Raw genomic sequence first — 12,509 nt, 5'->3', positions numbered from 1 at the left:
AGTTTTTCATCACAGTTGAGGAACCTCAAGTTTAAGGAACGCTAATCTTTTATAATGGTCTACAAGCACATCTGCCTGACCTTTGCCCTAGAGGGAGACAATATCTTTATTATACTGGCTATAAACAGGTTCTCTGCTCTGGAGGGAGACATCATCTCTGTTTTTTGAGGCTGCTTCCTATAAATATCTTTGAAAAGATAAAGTCAGCTAGGACTTTTTGAAAAATTGTAGAAATGTGAGAGACCCATGGAAAATTGTCTCCCAGTAGTAAGTGATTAGTGTGAAGTCTCTTGGGCTCTGAGTGTTCTTGGCTTTTGTATTCTAGTTTTCTTAGCTTATGTATCAGGAGTCAGCAAACTTTTTTCTGTAAAAGGACAGACATTAAATATTTAAGGCTTTGTAAGCCATATTCTTTCTGTCACAACTACTGAACTCAGTTGTTGTAGCAGGAAAGCAGCCACAAACAATACATAAATGGATGAACCTGGTTGTGTTCCAATAAAACCTTATTTATAGATATTGAAATTTGAATTTCATGTAATTTTCACATATCACAAAGTGATTTTTTTTCCAACCACTTAAAAATGTAAAATCACTTTTACCTCGTGGATGTACAAAAACAAGTGGCAGGCCAAATCAGGCCTGCAGGCAGTAGTTTTAGATGATGGATTTTGTTAATATAATATATTGTTTTAATACAGCATTCTTGCAACATAGCAATTGATGTTTCTAAAAGTTTTCTCATAAATTACCCCAATTTGGCTTCAGAGAGCATTGTCATCTCCATTTTATGGTAAGGAAACTAATGCATTGAGAAGGAAGATGACCTGTTGACCTACCCAGATTCATAAAACTAGTTAAGTGACAGAGCCAAGACTGACTGTATTCTGGACTATTTTCCCCATAATATGTACAGGTTAAATATTCATAATCAGTATGATGTCATATATCTTTTGTTGTCAGAATATTCATTTATTGCCAGAATGCTTAGAGCCTTATAAATAATAATGATGATAATAATGCATGATCGTTTCTAATTTTCTTTATTACTATATTCCACTCTCTAGCTATTTTAATATTGAATAATTGTTATTTTCACAAAAGCTGGATATGGGAGGTAAAGGGCATTAGTTAACAAAATTTGGTAAAACATTGGCAGTTGAATAGTACAGACATTCATACACTATGTTTTCCATCTTTTCAAAGATAATAATTGATTTTATTTTCAGATATATATCATCAAAATAAACAGTATAAAAGATCCCTCCCTCCAGTCACCTGTGTTCATGCCAAACTAATATTTTAATTTATCCAGTAACTTTCATGCAAATTTTTAAACTCGAGATGTTGAGAACATTTTCTATAGTAATGTCTGGATTGCTTCCCTGTCAGGTGGTTGAAGATTATGCTGGAAGATGGCAGGTCCCTTTGCCACAGCTTCAGGTTCTTCAGACTGCCCTTTGTTGTTTTACAACAGCCAGTGCATCATTCCCAGATGAATGTGAGCACGTACAGTATGTTTTGAGTAGCCTTGCTGTGTAAGTACTTTTTACTTCTTATAAATGCATTATTTTTCTTGATGTGTTTGAGAATTTGTTTTTGATAATTTGTTCTGAAGAAGAAACCTTTCCTAAAGTATTCCCTCAAAAAGAAATGTTTATTTTTTCACTTAAGTATTCAGGCTTAATTTTGAACATGTAACCATAATTTTACTTTAAGTTTTAATAGTTAAATGGAATTTTGATATACAGATTCTTCTAGTTACTACAAGCACTTTACTTTCCTTTTTAATTCTCCAGATTGCCTTGGGAAGCTCTAATGGTAAGTCCCAGAGAGACCTTAAATCAGGTCAGAAAGAGGTTAGGAAAATCCTGTTTGTTTGTTTTGTTCTTTTTGAGAAGGAGTCTCGCTCTGTCGCCCAGGCTGGAGTGCAGTGGCGTTGTCTCGGCTCACTGCAAGCTCCGCCTCCTGGGTTCACGCCATTCTCCTGCCTCAGCCTCCTGAGTAGCTGGGACTACAGGCACCCGCCACCACGCCTGGCTAATTTTTTATAGTTTTAGTAGAGATGGGGTTTCATCATGTTAGCCAGGATGGTCTCGACCTACTGACCTTGTGATCCGCCTACCTCGGCCTCCCAAAGTGCTGGGATTACAGGCTTGAGCCACCGCGCCCGGCCCATTGTTTTGTTTTTTTGAGACAGAGTCTCTCTGTCATCCAGGCCGGAGTGCAGTGGTGTGATCTTGGTTCACCACAACCTCTGCCTCCCAGGTTCAAGTGATTCTTATGCCTCGGCCCCAGAGTACTTGGGACCACAGGTGTGCACCACCATGCTCGGATAATTTTTGTGTTTTTAGTAGAGACGGGGTTTCACTATGTTGGCCAGGCTGGTCTTGAACTCCTGACAGGTGATCTGCCCACCTTGGCCTTCCAAAGTGCTGGGATTACAGGCGTGAGCCACCATGCCTGGCTGAAAATCCTGGTTTTTAAAAAATGCTTATAGAGAACTTCAAATTAAAGATTAAAAACTGAACGTTTGTGATTATCCCTTCTGCCCTCCTAAGAACCCACTAAAATTATAGTAAAGAAGTAAAAGAGAGAAGAGAATGAAAATAAATAGAGAAAGATTATCAGTGAATGAACGATTTCTACAGTTTTCTGGGGGACAGAAAGCAGATAGAGGAATGGTCATGGCAACACGCAGAGCAAGTCACAGCTTCATCTGTTATTTATTTATACCTCAAATTGTACTCACACCACAACAGTGGCTTATAAAAACACTTGTCATTACAAATTGCAATAGAAAGTATCAGAGTATGTCTCGTAGGATAAGTATTATTATGTGAAACATTTATTTTGGGGAGAATGCAGATAAAGAAATTAATTACAATTTTTTAATTTAGTTCAATCACCAGGCCTTATGGTCAGGTTGGGGTGGGGAAATAGCATTAGAGGTTGAGTATCCCTAATCTGATAATCCAAAATCTGACATCTGAAATGCTCCAAAATTCAAAACTCTTTGAGTGCTAACATGATACTCAAAGGAAATGCTCATTGGAACATTACAGATTTCAGATTTCTGGATCAGGGATGCTCAATCAGTAAGTATAAATACAAATACTACAAAATGCAAAACCTGAAACACTTCTAATTCTGAGCATAAAGATAAGGGACACTCAACCTCTATACTACTTTTTTATTTCCTCTATATAAATTAAATAACCTTGGAGCAATGACCTTTGCATTCTGGCATTTACAGATTCCTCAATGAGACTACTAGCTAATTACTTAATTATGCTAAAGAAAAATTCATTAGTCAAGAAACTCCAGACTCATGCTCATAGGGCTCCCAATTATTTACATATGGCTTGGTTTTTACATATTAATGAATATCTAAGAATCATCAGATATTTAAAAATGCCTTCAATATGAAAAAATGCAGTGAAAAAGTGAAAAATAATTTTGAAAGAAACAGTTAATGTTAAATAAAAATGAAATATAAAATGTATAATTAGCATTTTTAGAGAGAATTGAGAAGTTATGTACAACATTAAAAACATCAGTATCATGCTGTGTGAAAGGAATAATGAGATATGAAAAATGAATTTGAAATTAAGAAAGTATGATGGTTAAAATTTAAAGTTCTGTAGGAAGGTTGGAAGATGTAAAGCTGAAGAAGAAATCCAGAATGTAAAACAAAACCAAAGAGAAATTAAAATGTGTGTGTGTACGCTGTGCCTCTTTAAAAATTGATTTGTATATATTTAAAATTGTAGGAGGGAAGGAGAGTTTAGAATATATTATTTAGATTTGGAAGAGTGAGGCAGTTTAAAAAAAAAAAAAACCTTTATTTATTTATTTATTTATTTATGGACGGAGTCTGGCTCTGTCGCCTAGGTTGGAGTACAGTGGCATGATCTTGGCTCACTGCAACCTCCATCTCCTGGGTTCAAGCAATTCTTCTGCCTCAGCCTCCCAAGTAACTGGGATTACAGGCACCCGCCACCATGCCTGGCTAATTTTTGTATTTTTAGTAGAGATGGGATTTCACCATGTTGGCCAGGCTGGTCTCGAACTCCTGATCTCAGATGATCTGCCCACCTCAGGCTCCCAAAGTGCTGGGATTACAGGCATGAGCTACCACGCCTGACCTAAAAATAACTGTATTAAAAAAAATTATATTTATTTTGTGATGCCCGAAGGAATATGTGAATGTATTTGTATTTGAACTTTTTGATTATACCTGACAAGTCTTACTCAAGCTTAAGTATTAAAAAAAAAAAAAAAAAAAAAGGCCGGGTGTGGTGGCTCACGCTTGTAATCCCAGCACTTTGGGAGGCCAAGGCAGGTGGATCACAAGGTCAAGAGATTGAGACCATCCTGGCCAACATGGTGAAACCCTGTCTCTACAAAAAATACAAAAAATTAGCCGGGCGTGGTGGCAAGCGCCTGTAATCCCAGCTACTTGGGAGGCTGAGGCAGGAGAATCACTTGAACCCAGGAGGCGGAGGTTGCAATGAGCCAAGATCACGCCATTGCACTCCAGCCTGGGCAAAAAGAGCAAAACTCTGTTTAAAAAAAAAAAAAAAAAAAGAGTGTTTTATTAGATAACTAAGCCATAGAGGGACTAGTTTCAGGATTTTCTGAATCTAGAGAATAAAATAAACAGTTGCTAGATGAGCTAATATCATCTAGAAACTGTTTCTTTCCATCTTTCCTCTTTGGGCTTTATTCTTTCAGGGCTGTTGACAGTTCTAGGATTAAGCTCAGTTTATTAACCAAGGAGGAAGAAACCCCTTCTGCCTACTTCAGATCCCAAAAATATCTTGAGAAGAACTCTGGTCAGACCTGAGTTATGTTCCTACTGCTTAGATTAATCAGTGTGTTGAGAATGTCATAAGATTTTGGGCTAGTCCATGGCTAGGGAAAAGGAGAATAAGTCATGCGGTGCATAAAGATGTTTCATATGAGATGGTGGTACCATGAGATTATAATGGAGCTGAAAAATTCCTATTGCCTAGTGAAGTCATAGCTGCCATAATGTAGTGCAACACATTATTCATGCTTGTGGTGATGCTGCTGTAAACAAACCTACGGCTCTGCCAGTTATATAAAAGTATAGCACATAGAATTATACATATAGTACATAATACTTGACAATGATAATTATATTATTGAATTATGTATATGCTCTACTTTTTATTGTTATTTTAGAGTGTACCCCTTCTACCTATTAAAAAAAGGTTAACCGTAAAACAGCCACAGGCAGGTTCTGCTGAAGGCATTCCAGAAAAAGACATTGTTATCATATAAGATAATAGCTTCATGCATATCGCCCCTGAAGAACTTCCATCGTGACAAGATTTGGAGGTGAAAGAAAATTATATTGATGACCCTGATCCTATGTAGAGCTAGGCTGATCAGTATGTGACTTAGTTTTTAACAACAACAACAAAAATGTAAAATACAAAAATGAAAAAATTTTTAAAAATGGAAAAAATTTAAAGAATAAGGATATAAAGAGAAAATATTTTTATACAGCTGTACAAATGTGTTTGTGTTTTGAGCTAAATGTTACAAAATAGTCAAAAAGTTAAAAATAAAAAGTTCATAAAGGTTATAATAAAGTTAATTTATTATTAAAGAAAGAAAAATTTGTTTGTAAGTGTGGTATAGCCTACATATACGGTGTTTATATTTCTACATTAGTGTGTAGTCATGTCATAGGTATTTACATTCATTCACCATTCAGTCACTGACACACCTATAACGACATCATTCTTGCAAGCTCCATTCATGGTAAGTGCCCTGTGCACATAAACAGCTTTTATCTTTTATACCAGGGGTGTCCAATCTTTTGGCCTCCCTGGCCACATTGGAAGAATAAGGATTGTCTTGGCCCATACATAAAATACAGTGACAATGACGACATCTGATAAGCTGAGAAAAAAAAATTGCAAAAAGATTACGTAATGTTTTAAGAAAGTTTACGAATTTGTGTTGGGCCTCATTCAAAGCCATCCTGGGCTGCATGCAGGCTGTGGGTTGGACAAGCTTGTTTTATACTGTATTTTTACTTACTTTTCTCTGTTTAGATACACAAATACTGTTGTTACAGTTGCCTATGGTATTCAGTACAGTAACATGCTATACAGGTTTGTAGCCCAGGTGTGTAGTAGACTATACCATTTAGCTCTGTGTATATACATTCAGTGATGTTCACACAAGGACAAAATCACCTAATGATGCAATTCTCAGAACATATCCCCGTCGTTAAGCAACATATGACTGTACTATGTTGGCTGCCCCATCAGAACCACAGAAATGTTGGAGAGAGGAGCAGTTTCCTTAAAGAATTGGCTACGTAGACAAAAATAATAAACAAAAAATAAATAATAACACTGCAAGGAAAATGTTTACATTATTTTGCAGATTACCAACACTGTTTCAGTTATTCTCTACTGATTTTTGAGGAAAATAAGTATTAAAATAAATTATTCGTAAGCAAGAAGTATTACTGTTTCAGTGCCTATTGGAATTTTTTCCCTCTTTCATCTATATAATCTTTGTTAACTTTAGTGTTATGTGAAAATTCTTATACAGTTTTCAAAAGTTCTTTGGTTTAAAATGTCATTTATTGACTTCTCTTGCATTGCCTGCTAGCTGATACGGTTTCACTGTGTCCCCACCCAGATCTCATCTTGAATTGTAGCTTCCATAATCTCCATGTGTCATGGAAGGGACCCAATGGGAGGTAATTGAATCATGGGGTCGGGTTTTTCCTGTGCTGTTCTCGTGACAGTGAATAAGTCTCATGAGATCTGATGGTTTTATAAAGGGCAGTTCCCCTGCACACGCTCTCTTGCCTGCTGCCATGTAAGACATGCCTTTGTTCCTCCTTCGCCTTCTGCTGTGATTGTGAGGCCTCCTCAGCCATGTAGAACTGTGAGTCCATTAAACCTCTTTTTCTTCATAAATGACCCAGTCTCGGTATTTCTTCATAGCAATATGAAAATGGACTAATACGCTAGCTTTTCTGCTACTGCCCATGTAAAAAATAATGTGTCAAGCAGAAGCAAATCTTATCTAAGATGTTCAATGTAAGGCAAAAGAAATATGTTATCTTGATGACTTACTAAATAGTAAGATTTCTTAGAAGGAAGACTTTTTGCATTATTTGTATTTACTTTACAGAGAAGTTAATTATATTTTCCATACCAGAAGAAAAATGGGGAAATAGCAACATGTTGGTTCTACTAAAAGAGTAGTAAATCTACAATAGTATGTTATTTTATTTAAATATTTAATCAAAAAATTTTTCTAACAATTACTGCATAATTATTTGGTCATTCTGTAAAGCTCTGCTTGCTTCTAGGGATAAAATAGAATATAAGATAGATAAATTCTCGTTCTCAAAGATGTTACAGAGCTAAGAGATATTATATTAAACAAGCAGTTATACTTTTATGTAATTGTAGTTAGGAGAGAATTACAGAGTGCAATGAGAGGGCATAACAGGGACTTGACCTGTCTTGGAGGTCAGTAAAAATGTGCTGGGTGAGCTAACTTGCTGTACTCTGAAGGAATGACAAGAATAACTTAGATGAAGGAGCAGAAGAGCCTCTTAGGGATGGCAAACAATGTTTAAGGCACCTGGATATTAACAGATTTCAATATATTTATTATCTGTTTTTACAGTTCTTTTGATTTACATCATGACTAAATTTTTTATTTGCTTGACATATGAAGTTTATTAAATAATGTTATAAAATAATTTAAGGAGATTATGTCTTTTATATATGTGTAACGTTTGCAAATAAAATATGTTATATGGAAAAATTGTAAGTTACTATATTCTCTGGCAGTATTGTCTGGTATATATGTCCACCTTAATAAAAGCCTTTATCTACTTTGTAATTATACATATGTATTGATCTGCCTTCTATCAGCTGGGAGACTCGAAAAATTAGAGTTTTGCTAGTGTTGTCTACAGGGAAGGAAAATGGATTCTGCTTTTATTTATACCTGAGTGTTATTTCAGATGTTACAGAAACAAAAAGTCATGTAGTGAATTGTCTTAAATCAGCTAATTATAATTCTGTCTAACTACCTGGGTTGACTGTCCTTGTAAGATGTATTTTCTGAAGAAACAGAGATTTTGCTTTGTGCATATGGACCTCAAATTCATTCTTTGTAGATAAGAAAACCGAAGCCTGAGAGGTTGGGGGACTTTTGCAAATTGAGTTAATTAAGTGCTTATTGTTTTTTCCTCTTGCCTTGTTTTAGACTGGTTAAATACTGATTCCTAAGTTAAGTTTCACAGGTGGAACAAAGCCAAACACCCTGAAACTAAGTGGACTTTCAGGCAGAAAACATAGACTTTATAAGTTTTACATAAAAGAAAAGCAAACTGTAATGCTGCCTTCACAGCCTCCTTTTACCCAACAGAAAGTAAATATTCATAGATTTCAGCATTCCAGGTAGAGGTGAGTTACGGGACAGCAGGTATTTGCCTGACAGCCACTAGGTCCACAAGAATCACTGGAGGAGGAACTAGTTCAGCTAGTAGTATTTGGTGTGTGCACTGGCAAAGACTAAAAGGTGTTTTGGCAAGCTGTCTAAGAGAAAAGACCAAAGGGTCTTGTCTTCATGGAGCTAAGTGGGTATAATCAGTCTCTTATTTTGAGTGGCTAGATCTTCTTGGACTAGACTACACATGTAATGTTAGATCACTGATCCTTTCTGATTATGTTGCTAAACTGTACTGTATTTCAAACAGCATTTATGCCTAGCCTAACTTCAGTCTCTACTCTATAATCAAGTTTTACTTGATTGCATTTATAATTTAAGTCTAGGCTTTCAACTAATTTAGGAAATGACTTGGAAATAAAGGAAAGAAGGCTAATTATAAAGGTACGTTTGTTTTTTGCGGGGGCTGGGCCCCACAAAAGGTGTATGTCTTGTAGGTCCCAATGAGTATTGCCCATCTCCACAGCATCTAGTACTCTTACTACTTCCTGACTCTTTATATTGACGAACACTTATTCAACACCTTCACCAATTTTGTATCTATTGTCTTTACTAATCATTTGTGACATGTGAACTTAGTCATTTTAGAGAAAAATCTAGGTCGTCTAGCCTTGTATTTCTTTGTCTTCTCTCTCTGAGGAAGAGATAATATTTTTTTTTTTTTGAGGCAGTTGGTGGTCTTAATTCTTTCTCTTTCTCTTACTAAACTTCATGAGATGGTTTTGTTTTTCCCTATTACACTAGAATATTTTGTTTATAGGATTTGTTGTAGCTAAAGTCAATATTAAAAAACTCTTAGTGCATTTGTTTGTATTGGCCATCGTTAGAAACTTAGTATTGCATTTGGTCTTAGTTGTGACTAGCATCTTTTCCCCAGTAATTTTGGTCTTTATTGCTCCTTTTATTGATTTTGGAGTAAAGTCGTTGGGACTATAGTTGTTTTATGAGCAAAGAGATAGATTACTAATTGGTGTATTTGTGTTGGTAGGGATGGAAAGTGATCAAGGGAAAAGAAATACCCTGTTCCCACCCACATTAGTATTTATATCAGAATCTAGAGGGCTGTAGATGTGTAGTTTTGGAAAATGGCATTTATTGTTTTTCTATTCTAAAGGAAGGAAAGCTTGATAGTTCTCTTGGTCAGTGTGGATATACAAAAATTAGAGCAAAAAAGCAGTTGACTACAAGCTACTATTAGGAAGATCTTTATTCTTTAAAAGTTATTCTTTAAAAGATGTATATAGTCATTATGAATGGTTTAAGTACATTTGAAATTTTTTATTTTGAATGGCTTAATCTCGTGCTAAGTCAGATCATTAAAAAACTACAGATCTGACTTTTTTTTTTTTTTAACTTCCTTCCCACTAATATTTTTGGTTTATAGAACTAGACTACAATATTATACTGGCAGCTTTTACTGTGGAATGAAGAAAAAAGAAAAAAAATTACATGAAATGCTTCTGTAATTATAAAATTGACAAAATTTTGCTCACTACTTCTTACAAAGAAAACTTATGAGAAATTATCCCAGGATTAAGGCACTGGAAGAATTTCTTCCAAGTCTGCTGTATAAGAAGCAATGAACAGAATTACAGAATTCAAAATATTTAAGCAAATCATATATTTTTAGTAATTTATTGGTTGAAGCTTATTAGCTATAGTTTTCTTAAGCTTTGGTATCTTGAAAAGGTTTTCCCTTTATAAGAAACAATTTGCTCCTTGTTTTGTAGGGAATAATTTTCAGTGAATTCACTTTTGTTTCCTTTTTTATTTTTTCCCTCTATGAATAGGACTATCAGTTATGTTAAAGAGAACCAATACCATCTTTTCTCCTGTAGAGCACAGTGATAAGCATATTTTTTCAAGGATATGTTTAGGATAGAAAGGGGTGGGGAGAAAGGAAGAGACAGGAATGTGAATGTATTATGTACTAAGAGAAGTGACAGGGATCACCCCCTTTTAGCCCTTTGCTGTTTTTTCCTCTTTGGTTTCTGCATCCTCAAGGTATGCATGCAACATCAGTCTCTCTTCATAAAATGCTGTCATAGTTTGTAGACATTTCACATTAGCTTCTTTTGCAAGAACCAGGTCTGCTTCATCTGTCTTTCCATTTCATTAAAAACATAAATCGCCACAGGAATCTGTTGCCCCAATGATCTTTTCTGGTTCTAGCCTTATCTCGAAGCCCCAAGCAATATCATCACTCTGTTCTCTTTTTTGGACTTGATACTGTCAGCACAGTTTGAGAAACTGGATTTCCTTGCTACTTTGTGACTTCTCCCCAGGCTTGTTATTTTCACCCTCCTTCATCATCTTAAACTTTTTTGTAAACTAAGAAATGAGCTAAAGGCAATCCAAGTTTTTCTCAGATTCCCAAGTATTGTGCTCCTCAGAAAAGCCTTTCTACTTCAGTAGATAATCCACTTGCCCCTTAACTACATGCCTGTCTAGCACCTTCTCCACAGTGTACTCCTCTTCATTCTCTGATGAACTGTCAGCTGTGTGCTTGGTTTTCTTTCCCATGTTGCAGTGTTCTACCTGAAGGACTAAGGCCACTGCATCCCAGATACTCCCAGTTTGTTCTTTCCCTCTGGGCTGTCAGTAGTGGCCTCCCCTCCTGGGTCTAGGGCTTGGCAGACTGACCTTCATTTTCTTTTTGATTAAGATCTATTTCAGTCAGGATTCAATTAGGTAAATGTAAACCATCCTAGATAATTCAGTAGAAGGAACTTATTCATAGAATCACTTTTAAAGGTGTTAGAAGATCTGAGAGAACAGACAGGAGATGGTGAACCTGAACATTGGCAATTGTGGTAAGTTGCTGTTAGCTCTAGAAATGGAGGGACAAAGGAAACAGAAAGTATTACTAGAGCCCACAGACAGGGGATGGTTGATGAGAGGAAGCAGCACTGATTTGTGTGAGAGGGTACCTCTGAAGAGATATAACTACTGCTATAGAGGATCTTGAAGCAGAGGGGTAAGGGGAGAAAGACCCTCGTTTCTCCTTCCTCCTGACTTCTGACTTCTGCCATTGACTCCCTTTAGCCAAAACTAACGAGAACCCAAAGACCTTTGTTTTGAAAGACATTTCCACTGATTATTGAATTTTAGATTGGCAATTTTTTTCTTCTTATACTTTAAAGAAGTCCATCCAGTGTCTTCTGGCCACATTTTCTTCTGATGAAAAATCTGTTTTTTATCTGGTTCCATGTATATAATGTACCCGTTTAGGGGCTTGCTTTTAAGATTTCATCTTTATCACTTTTAATTTTTGAGTAGGTAATACATGTTCATGGTTCAAAATTCAAAAAGTATGGAGTATACAATGAGATACCCTTGCCATTTACATTTACCTGTCCCCTAGTTTCCTAGTTTCCGTATCTGTAGCCATCCAGTGTACTTATTTTCATGAGTTTTCCTTTCAGATATATAATGCATATATAAGAAAAAAACTCATATTCTCATTTTAGACAAATGCTAGTATACTGTACACACTGTTTTGTATCTCTGTTTTTCACTTACATATCTTTCCCCATCAGCATAGAAAGAACACTGGTCATCACATTGGCTGTAGAGTATTTCACTCTTATGTGTATATCAAAATGTAATTAACCAGTCCCTTATTAATGGACAGTTTTTGTTTCAGTCCTTTGCTGTTATCAACAACCCTTTAATGAATTACCATGTATGACCGGAATATGTACAAGGGTATTTGTATATCTTAGATGTATCCTAGGAGTAGAGTTAATTGCTAGATCAAAGAGTGTAATTTTTCACTTATCATACATTTATACAAAGAATGTAATTTTTCATTTTGGTAGATACTGCCAAATTTCCTCTGTAAAGGTTGAACCAATTTATATTCTTGCCAGCAAGGTAAGAGAGAACCAGTTTTCTCACACCTTTGTCAACAGTGTTTTTTTTTTTTTAATAATGGGAGACTTTAACACCCCACTGTCAATATTAGACAGATCAATGAGACA

The 12,509-nt window shown here is 35.7% G+C and overlaps 1 protein-coding gene and 1 pseudogene across 4 annotated transcripts in view; one reads left to right on the top strand and one right to left on the bottom strand.

Annotated features, from left to right (window-relative positions):
• ZNF654 (zinc finger protein 654) overlaps window positions 1-12,509 on the top strand; it is an 84,060-nt gene that overhangs the window by 25,590 nt on the left and 45,961 nt on the right. For all 4 annotated transcript variants that reach the window (XM_054479558.2, XM_054479556.2, XM_054479557.2 and 1 more), the window contains exon 2: window positions 1,393-1,538. In XM_054479558.2, the coding sequence (XP_054335533.1) occupies window positions 1,393-1,538 (146 nt within the window). The remainder of the gene's footprint in view (window positions 1-1,392; window positions 1,539-12,509) is intronic.
• LOC129032419 (chromobox protein homolog 5-like) lies at window positions 10,297-11,086 on the bottom strand (annotated as a pseudogene).

This window comes from Pongo pygmaeus, chromosome 2 (genome assembly GCF_028885625.2).
Source record: "Pongo pygmaeus isolate AG05252 chromosome 2, NHGRI_mPonPyg2-v2.0_pri, whole genome shotgun sequence".
Lineage (NCBI taxonomy): Eukaryota > Metazoa > Chordata > Mammalia > Primates > Hominidae > Pongo > Pongo pygmaeus.
Note: the sequence above shows the minus strand (reverse complement) of the source record. Positions and strands in the feature narration are given on the sequence as shown.